This window comes from Perognathus longimembris, chromosome 4 (assembly GCF_023159225.1).
Source record: "Perognathus longimembris pacificus isolate PPM17 chromosome 4, ASM2315922v1, whole genome shotgun sequence".
In the NCBI taxonomy this organism is placed as follows: Eukaryota; Metazoa; Chordata; class Mammalia; order Rodentia; family Heteromyidae; genus Perognathus; species Perognathus longimembris.
This window is the reverse complement of record NC_063164.1, coordinates 47,403,592-47,413,865: the sequence shown is the minus strand read 5'-3', so window position 1 is coordinate 47,413,865 and position 10,274 is coordinate 47,403,592. Positions and strand designations below refer to the sequence as shown.

General features: G+C 39.7%; 1 protein-coding gene across 2 annotated transcripts in view; it reads right to left on the bottom strand.

Moving 5' to 3' along the window:
* Positions 1–318: 318 nt before the first annotated feature.
* Positions 319–10,274, bottom strand: part of Nfe2l2 (NFE2 like bZIP transcription factor 2) — a 34,083-nt gene continuing 24,127 nt past the window's right edge. For both annotated transcript variants that reach the window (XM_048345188.1, XM_048345189.1), the window contains exons 2-5: positions 4,982–5,248; positions 3,828–3,917; positions 2,635–2,826; positions 319–1,999 (exon numbers count right to left, since the gene is read on the bottom strand). In XM_048345188.1, coding sequence (XP_048201145.1) covers positions 767–1,999; positions 2,635–2,826; positions 3,828–3,917; positions 4,982–5,248 — 1,782 coding nt within the window. In that variant the 3' untranslated portion in view covers positions 319–766. The remainder of the gene's footprint in view (positions 2,000–2,634; positions 2,827–3,827; positions 3,918–4,981; positions 5,249–10,274) is intronic.

The following is a 10,274-nucleotide window of genomic DNA, read 5'->3' as shown; positions in this document are numbered from 1 at the left end:
TTGTGCATGTGTGTGTTGGTCCTGGGGCGTGAACTCGGCCTGGGTGCTGTTCCTGAGCTTTCTTTGCTCAGGAGTAGCTCTCTACCACTTGAACTACATACAGCTCCACTTCCAGCTTTCTTGATGGTTAATAGGAGGTAAGTCCCATGGGCTTCTCTGTCCCCAGCTGGCTTTGAACCAAGGTCCTCAGATCTCAGCCTATAAGTGAGAGCTAAAAGCACCAAGCTCAAAACCATTCAAAAATAAAATTTCCAATGTGTGGGATGATTATCCTATAGAAAATACTGTTGTGAACTTTAAAAATGAATCCAAAGAAATAATCATAATACTCCTTTATTAGTCAACCCTTTTCAGTTGTGTTTTTCTCCTGCGCTAAACAACAATATAAAAATTCCATTTTTCATACAATATTTATTTTAAAAAACTATGGTTAGTTTTGCAATAATTTGCTTTTAGCGGGAGGTCCTGTTCTATCATATAAATCTATGAATGTAACAAATGAGATTAAGAACAGTATAAATAAGTCTTATAGTATTTACACTTACACAAAAACTAGCTCAAACCGTGTCTTAAGAAATTAACTTCACTGTTAAAATGAAACTATTGATTCAACATACTGTAAGTTTCATGTTTTCTACACTAGTTTCAGCTATTTTGCATAGAATTACTTTGTAAAGTATGTTTCTGTATTTCACATCACAGGAGGTTTTTAGTATAACAGTACAAAAAAAAAACCCAGAAAATTCACTAGCTCAGAAAGATTGATCTAAACCAATTTTTTTTTAACATCTGGCTTCTTACTTTTGGGAACAAGGAATACATTGCCATCTCTTGTTTGCTGCAGGGAATATTCACTTGGAGAGTAAGGTTTTCCATCTTCATCACGTAACATGCTGAAGACTTCAAGATACAAGGTGCTGAGTTGTTTTTTCAGTAGATGGAGGCTTTTGTCATTTTCTCCTTTTTCTTTGAGTAATTTTTCTTTTTCATCTTTTAAATGACCTAAGTCTTGCTCCAGTTCTACTATATTTTCCAGTTTTCTTTTTCTGCAATTCTGAGCAGCCACTTTATTCTTACCCCTCCTACGTATATCTCGAATTAAGGCAAGTTGAGCTTCATTGAATTGCTCTTTGGACATCATTTCATTAAAGTCATCAACAGGGAGATTAATGATTTTTTCTACAGGGAATGGGATATGAAGAGCTTTTGCTCTAAGCTCATCTCTTGTGAGATGAGCCTCTAAACGGCTTGAGTGTTTGTCTTTAGTGAATGGGGCTTTTTGATGACCAGGACTTACAGGCAATTCTTTCTTTGGTGTGTTTTCACATTGAACATCATGCATAGGAGCACTGTGCCCTTGAGTTGGTGACAGAGGTTGCACTGAATTCTCAGAATGCACTACTGACTGTGTTTTAGTACTTTGTTTGACACTTCCAGGGGCACTATCTGGTTCTTCCATTTCAGAATCACTGAAGCCTGGTGGTGGGTCTCCATAGATGGAAGATTCGACTGAGTGTTCCGGGGATGCTATGCTGAAACTTGTGTTCAGTGAAATGCCAGAGTCAGAATCATTGAATTCTTTTGTGTTTTCAGAATGCTTTTGGTTGAAAACTTTACAAAGTGATAGATCAGAGTCATCAATGAACTCACTGAGGAATTCAGAGAATGATTGGCTTGTAGTAACAGAGGAGGGCAAGTTGTTGTGGACATTGGGTTCTGCTATAAAAACAGAATAACACTCATCACCCAAATCTGTGTTTAATGTGGCATTTGGATTTAACAAGTTCACTGTCAACTGGCTGGGATCTTCTGTAGAGAAGATGCTGCTGAATGAATCCTCAAAAGCATTAATAAAATGTGGGCTGCAATTCCCTACTTCCTTTTCCAGTGAGGGGATTGATGAGTACAAATGGTAATTGTCAATTTCTGTTGGTTTGGCTTCTGGGCTTGAAACCTCACTAGTAGTCTCAACCAGCTTCTCATTTTCAATATTAAGACACTGTAGGAAAGAAATTTATATTGTATGACTCAAGATTAAATGTTCTTTAATAGCTAATAATCCAATCTGGTAAATTTAGATAACTTCCTCACTCTCTTCAAGGCATTCTATGATTCAGAGATAATTTCCATTTTGAGTAGAGCATACCTAAGCTCTAGGCACCATTTTCAGTGTTCCTAGGGCACATACCAGGTTCAGAAAAGAACTGTTCTTAAATATTCAGCCCATTTAACCAAAGTGCTGTTAAAAGTGAGCCTGTATTTTGAAGAGAGGACAAAAGGGGGAAGGGGTCACACAAATGGAAGAAGGATGAGCAAATGCAGCTATTATATTCATTGTGGATTAAGTAAATTGTACTATGTAGTTTGAGGATAGGATGGGAGGTGGGTGGTGGGGAAGAATGATGGAAGGGGTAACACTGACCAAGAAGCATTGTACTCATAACCTGACTTACGGAATTGTAACCTTTTGTACAACCACTTTTTTTTTTTAAGTGAGCCTGGGCAGCTCTCATGACTAATTTGGACACACCTTCAAATCCTTCTAGGTGGCATATAAATAATAATGCCTAATTTAAAGGTACTGAATAAATATATGCAATATGCTTCTTCAGTGCTGCATTGGCTCTTAGTTACCTGCAGTTCTGGAATGGAAAGTAGCTCTTCCCAAACTTGCTCAAAGTCCTGCTGTATGGTGTTTAAATCACTCATGGCCACTTCAAAAGGTGTTTCAAGTGACTGAGCCTGATTAGAAGCCACAAAGCCTGGACTCTCCATGTGACTGGGAATATCCAGGATAAGTGACTGATGAAACGTAGCTGAAGAAACCTAAAATTGACAAGACATTTACTACATGAGTAAGTTCCAAAGCACTATTATAACACTTTAAAATAGAACCAGCCACAGTTACATACTGACCACTTACTACTCCTATACAATATTTCCCACTACCCAAATGACTTCAAGTTTATAATTTAGTGGCGTATTCTACCCCAGGCATAAAAAATAAAACCCTTCAAAATGGGTAAGAACAATCTTTAGTACCCAGTTTATATCTATAACATCTAGTATGATTTTTCAAAAAATAGACAAATTTTTTAATGACACCTGGGTGCTGGTGGCTCATACCTATAAATCCTGAGATCATGGTTTGAAGCTAGCCTGGGCAAGAAAGTCTGTGAGACTCTTCTCTCCAACTGACCACCAAAAAAGGAGGTAGAGCTGTGGATCAAAGTGGCAGAGTACTTAAACTTGAGCACAAAAGCTCAAGGACAGTACCTAGACCCCAAGTTCAAGCCCCAGGACCAGCACACACAGAGAAATAATTAAATCTTGGCTTGTTATTCAGCTTGTTCTTAGCAAGAAACCTGTATATATCTATAATAAATGAGTTGTTTCCATGGTTATACTTACTCATGTTCCTTGGCTATACAGTAGTTTTATACTGTGTAAGGGTGTTTTTAGAGGCAGATGTATGTACTGCTTCCTTGACAAAGTATTTGCATGGTATAAATTTTCCTTCTATTAGAGTCACATTTAAGGGGTTAAACTAGGACATGTTCAATGTAGCTAGTGAATTTTTTTTAAATCACATTAAAAAAAATATTTTTGGTTGGTCATGGGGCTTGAACTCTGGGCCTGGGAACTGTCCCTGAGCTTTTCAGCTCAAGGGTAGCATTATACCACTTTGAGCCACAGCACCACTTCCGGTTTTCTGGTTAATTAGAGATAAGAGTTTCACGGACTTTCCTGCCTGGGCTGGTTTTGAACCTCGATCCTCAGATCTCAGCCTACAGGTGTGAGCCACTGGCTTTAATCATGTTTTATACCTCGTTGTCATCTACAAATGGGAATGTCTCTGCCATAAGCTGCATGCAGTCATCGAAGTACAAAGCGTCTGGTTTGGGAATGTGGGCAACCTAGATTAAAAGGGAAAGACAAAAAAAAGGAGGGGAGGAGACATAAAGGAACAAGAACAAAAAAAAGTTAAAATTTTGTCATGCTAAAGATTCATGATTTAAGATTCATGATTAATGTCCATAAATGTTTACAATTTAGTAATTATTTCAGCAATCAGTTTGATACACAAACCAGGCTGCAGAAATCTTAGCTCCATTTATTTATTTATTTGCCAGTCCTGGTGCTTGAACTCAAGACTTGGGCTCTGTCCCTGAGCTTTTTTTTTTGTTCAAGGCTAGCGTTCTATCACTTGAGCCACAGTGCCACTTCTGGCCTTGTCTGTGTATGTGGTACTGAGGAATTGAACCCAGGACTTCATGCATGCTAGGTGAGCACTCTACCACTAAGCCACATTCCCCAGCCTCTTAGCTCTTTTTAAAAACCGAATTTACACATTGCTGGGAATCAAACTTAGGGCATAATGCATACTAAGCAAGTGCTTTACTACAATTCTTTTGAATAAAAAATCTGGGCAATTTTATTTGCTCAGTTACATTGAGTAGATCAGTTAATACATGAAATTAGGACAATTCCTGCCATAATGCCACAAGCAATGCCTACTTACTGTTTTTATTACTGCCTGCATTTTTTTTTTTTTTTGCCAGTCCTGGGCCTTGGACTCAGGGCCTGAGCACTGTCCCTGGCTTCTTTTTGCTCAAGGCTAGCACTCTGCCACTTGAGCCACAGTGTCCCTTCTGGCTTTTTCTATATATGTGGTGCTGGGGAATCGAACCCAGGGCTTCATGTATATGAGGCAAGCACCTTGCCACATGGCCATATTCCCAGCCCTACTGCCTGCATTTTTGCTGCTGATATGTAATTTACAAGTTTCTTTCATGTGATTTGTGGCTTCCTAATCCTTAAATAACTAGCTCAGGTATTCAATTTACCAGGAGGCTGAGGATAGGAATTTCATAAATTGACAGGGTCACAAAGACGTAGTAAAATAGGCAGAGCTGTTCTATTTTCTTTACATTTTCTTAAACTCTGCTATATACTTTCCCAAGAACTGAGTACATCATACCTGGGGGTAGTTGGCAGATCCACTGGTTTCTGACTGGATGTGTTGGGTAGATTGAACTGGGAGGAATTCACCTGTTTCTTCATCTAATTGTAACTGAGCAAAAAAGGCTTTCTCTTGCTCCTTTTGGAGTTGCTCTTGTCTTTCCTTTTCAAGTTTTTTCTGTTTTTCCAGTTCATACTCCTTCTGTCGCTGACTGAAGTCAAACACTTCTCGACTTACCCCAAGATCTATATCTTGCCTCCAAAGTATGTCAATCAAATCCATGTCCTATGTTTAATTAAAAAAAATAATGGTTAAGATGATCCACAAAGGTTAAATCACAGTTATCCCACTGTTCACGGTGGGCAATTATAAGCAGAATGAAAATTAGAACACAGATCCACTGTTCAGGAACAGCTAATGCCTTCAATCTTTCCACTAAAAACCACCACTACACACCCATCCATTCTAATGGATCAATCACTAATGAAATGATTGGGATGGTACTAATGTGAATTAAAAGAAGTCTCAAGCCAAGCATTGGTGGCTTATACCTGTAATCCTAGCTACTAAGAAGGTTGAGATCTGGGGATTGCAGTTCAAAGCTAGCTCAGGTAGGTAAAATCATGAGACTCCTTATCTCCAATTAAACACCAAAAAGCCAGAAGTGGAGCTGTGGCTCAAGTGGCAGAGTGCTGGGCTTGAGCAAAAAAGATCACAGTGCCCAGGCACTGATTTTAAGCCTCGTAACTGGCAGATGCACACACAAACACACACACACAACTCACACTTGAGTCTTAAGAGCACACAAATTACAACATGACATATTATGAGAAAGAGAATTTCAAAAACATCACTGAAAACTCATGGAGTTTTCATTACCTTCCTCAGCATGTGTAGACGATAGAGGGAAGCCTCTAAGTTAAACTGACAGTTATAAAATACTATAATTTTTATTTTTCTCCTTACACTGGATTATCTTCATTTCCTGTTACTCTTGTCTCTGTGGTTCACCTATTAAATAATTTCCTGATGACTTGAGCTTTACTTCCTGGGGGCATGAACAGTTTGTAAAGAGAAAGACTCCCTGTGGTTGAATTTTTGGATACCTTTTTGGGGGTGAGGGATGTTCTGGGGACCCAAGGCATGCTATAAGTAAATAGTCTATCACTTGGGGCTACACTTTTAGCCACTAAATAAAACAAAAACCAAACACTGGTCTAAGGAAAAACTGATGGTACAAAATTTTATTAAGATATCCAAAGATTCTTGCAAATAGGGAATGGTTTATTCAGTTATTTCAGTTTAGTACGACACCATGTAAGAAAAAATGTATATGGCACATTCTCAACCAAACATGTGCTAAAGCAGTTTTTATGAATTGTTGCTAGTTTTCTGAAAATTTTAAACAAGTAGAAATTTAGATCAGTTTCCGTGTAATCATTCATATTGAAAAAAAATGAAATTGAGGTTGGAAAAATCAAGACATGGGAAGAAAATAGGAGTTGGGGCCCAATGGCTGGTGGATATGATATGTAAAAATGCTAGTGCTATCCAGATGCCAGTGGCTAATGCCATAATCCTAGCTACTCAGGAGGCTGAGATCATGGTTCAAAGCCAGCCTGGGCAGGAAAATCCTCTGTGAGACTCATCTCCAATTAACAACCCAAATACTAGAAGTGGAACTGTGGTTCAAAGTGGTAGAGTGCTAGCCTTGAGCAAAAGAGCTCTGGAGAAGTGCCCAGGCATGGAACTCTAGACTCATGACTGACCAAAAAAACAAAACAAAACAAACAAAAAAAAAACCACCCCAAAATAGCTAATGCTTCAGTTCTACTTAGGGCTGGTACAGCACAAGACTGACTGACTGCCTGGTAGAGATCTAGAGCTCCTGCTCCTCTCAGCTTCCCACGGACAAAAATAACCACTGTTACTTCAGCCTGACTCTTTTTACCCAACCAACAAAGCCTAAGCAGCTTCTTGAAGCCACACAACTAGCTGGACTCCAGCTAGTTGTTGGAATCCTAAATGGTACAGAACTGAATTCATGGGAGTCACCCTAGACTTGGACAATATACAGCATGTTAAGGGCTCCCTTATATGCAAGGCATTGTTCAAAATACAAACTCTTACATACATATAAACTATTACATCTTACAGATAATAGTGAAGTTTAGTCTAAAAAGTTACTCATCAAAAGTGGTTAAGTAGGGCTGGAAATATGGCTTAGTGGTAGAGTGCTTGCCTTGCATACATGAAGCCCTAAGTTCGATTCCTCAGCACCACCTGTATAGAAAAGCCAGAAGTGGCACTGTGGCCCAAGTGGTAGAGTGCTAGCCCTGAGCAAAAAGTGCTCGGGCCCTGAGTTCAAGGCCCAGAACTGGTAAGAAAAAAAAAAAAAAGAAAAGTAGTTAAGTAAATGTATAAATCCAGGCAGTCTACTCAGCAGTGTTTTTGTGTTTTTTTTTTGGCCAGTCCTGGGCCTTGGACTCAGGGCCTGAGCACTGTCCCTGGCTTCTTCCCGCTCAAGGCTAGCACTCCGCCACTTGAGCCACAGCGCCGCTTCTGGCTGTTTTCTGTATATGTGGTGCTGGGGAATCGAACCTAGGGCCTCGTGTATCCGAGGCAGGCACTCTTGCCACTAGGCTATATCCCCAGCCCCTGTGTTTTTTTTTTTAAACTAACTGGCCAGTGGTCCCTAAACTGGGCAGATAAGAAATCCACTGTAGCGGAAAGTTTAAGTGTGTATGAGTGTGTGTATAAACAGACACTTTGCCTTGCAATCTCCTTTTTTTTTTTGGTCAGTAGTGGGGCGTGAATTCTGGGCCTGGGCACTATCCCAGAGCTCTTCAGGTCAACACTAGCACTCTACTTTGAGCCACAGCACCACTTCTCACGGACTTTCCTGCTTGTGCAGTCTTTGAACTTTGATACTCAGATTTCAGCCTCCGGAGTAGCTAGGATAACAGGCATGAGTTGCCACCATCACCTGACTATGCCTTGCAATCTTGATGTGGTCGGTGTACTGAAGGTTGTTTTAACCATTTGTCACCTGAACCAGCTTCCCAGACAAGAGCAATACAACAGGCAACATACAAATGGCTAAATTGGCAGTGAGTTTCCAACTTATGCGTAAGAGTAACTTCCATTTTAAAAATAGACGTGTTTCCATTTATTTCCAAAGTATCCAGAAAGCCACTTTAAATCCTGATTTCATCATTTCTCAATGACTCAGGATACAGCACTAGACTTTCCCCCTCAAACTGGAGCTATTTGGACCAAGACACATTGACTTCAACATTCACATCTAAATGCCAGTATGAATGAAGGAATTCAGGATCCTGTGATTTTAATTAAACTTAATTATTCTTCTTAAGAACTGATATGTGAAAGGTATTAAGACTTCATGGATCAATATAACAAACCCAAATACTTGCTCTGTCTTGGGACTATTTCAAACATTCTGGTTGGAAAGTCTGTGAAACATCTCCAAGTAACCACCAAGCTGGAGCTGTGGCTCAAGTGGAAGAGTGCTAGCCCTGAGCACAAAAGCTCAAGGACAAGTGCCCAGGCCGAGTTCAAGCCCGGGGACCAGCACAAAACAAAAGAACCAACTAGAAATGGAGTGGTGGCTCAACTGGTAGAGTGCTTGCTGCTAGCCTTGAGCAAAAAAAGAAAAGGAAAAGCACCTAGACCCTGAGTTCAAGCCCCAGTAAAACACACACACACACACACACACACACACACACACACACACACACAAATGCCACGGTCAATGATGAGTACTTGATATAGGTGAGAACAAACTCTAGGCCAATGGGTAATAACCTATGAACTTTGCTAGTGGGGCTCTAAAATAACACTGCAGCTAGTTAAGTTAGAAAAGATGACTTTACTCAAAATCATAAATAGTGTCACGGAAGCAATGAAGCTGCTTGGTCCTTCCAAAGAGCAAATCTGACAAGTAGGCATGCACATGTGTCATAAGTTTAAAAATTAATAAAATTATAAAAGAAAGGATTGAAGCACCTTTAGAAGAAAAGCAGAGGACATAATTTTTGTGAATGATTGTAATGGTTCTGCTGTTAGTTACTGTTATGACCAGATGTTAAGATCAGTATACCTCAACATACTATTCTGTACCCTCATTTGATCTTCAGTCAGTTCCAACCATGACTGATCTTCAATGCATACTCCAAACAAATTCAGTGTTCTTTTGTTTTTAATTTCCTATAACATGACCAGAAAAGAACCTATTGATGGGGCTTTATCAACAGACAGAAAACATAAAGCAAGAAACATCATTTAAATCAGCTCTACAATATCCTGTTTCTCAACACCTAATTTGAAACAATGCTGGACTCAGTACATAGTGCCCACAGCCTAGCTCTTTGGCCCACCAGGATAAGAGCACTAAGAGTTTCTTTCAAGTAACAATATCTAGTTGTCCCAGGCATCAGAGCATCTGGTGAGATCATAATGGCCCCTACATAGGTTCATAGTGTTTTGAGATGCTTTCCTCTGTATTTGTAGGTATATGTTGTGAGGCCTCTAAAACTTTTTTTTTAAGCTGAATTTTAAGCAACAACTTTGGATTCCTAAAACCAGACCATGTGATCAAATTTGGAATGCAGAAACAATGGGGTTTTTATTATAGCTAATGTCATAATGTATCACTCAGATTGTCATACAGTTTTCAGATTGGAAATGCCTGCAGAGATTTAATATTGTATGAAACATTTTAAATTGTTACACTGAAAAAGAACTGAACATGTTTCTTAACCTAAAGGCCTTGCTGGGTAGGCCAATAGGCTTAGTGCTGCTCTGTGCAGACCACACAAACAGAAGCATACATTTCCTGTTAGAAGCCCTGTGACTGGGCGCATGACTTACACCACAGATGACCCATCTCTGACCCATCTCTCTTCTAAGTCTGAACATTATCTAAGAGGAAATAATAGTTGGGGTGTAGCCCATAACAAACAAGAACATGACATCAAACAGCAGGGAAGGGAAGTGCCTAAGGAAGAACTAAAACTGCCCTTCTACACAGAAATCCAAGGCTTTGAAGAAGTGCATCTGCCTGACCTGGACTGGCCAAGAGTCCCTATTAGACAAAATGTCAGATAAGCAAAGTGTGAGGAAGGAGAGGAAAACAGGTTTGTTTGCACAGCATTTCAACAGGTACTTCCTTGTAACTGGTGAAAGTTTCCCAAGGGAAACCCACATGCTGGTGTGGGTCTTCTAGTAGCATACGGAACAAATGCTGTCTACCACTTAGTGTCTGAATTTTTTGTCTGTCCTTTAGTGAATC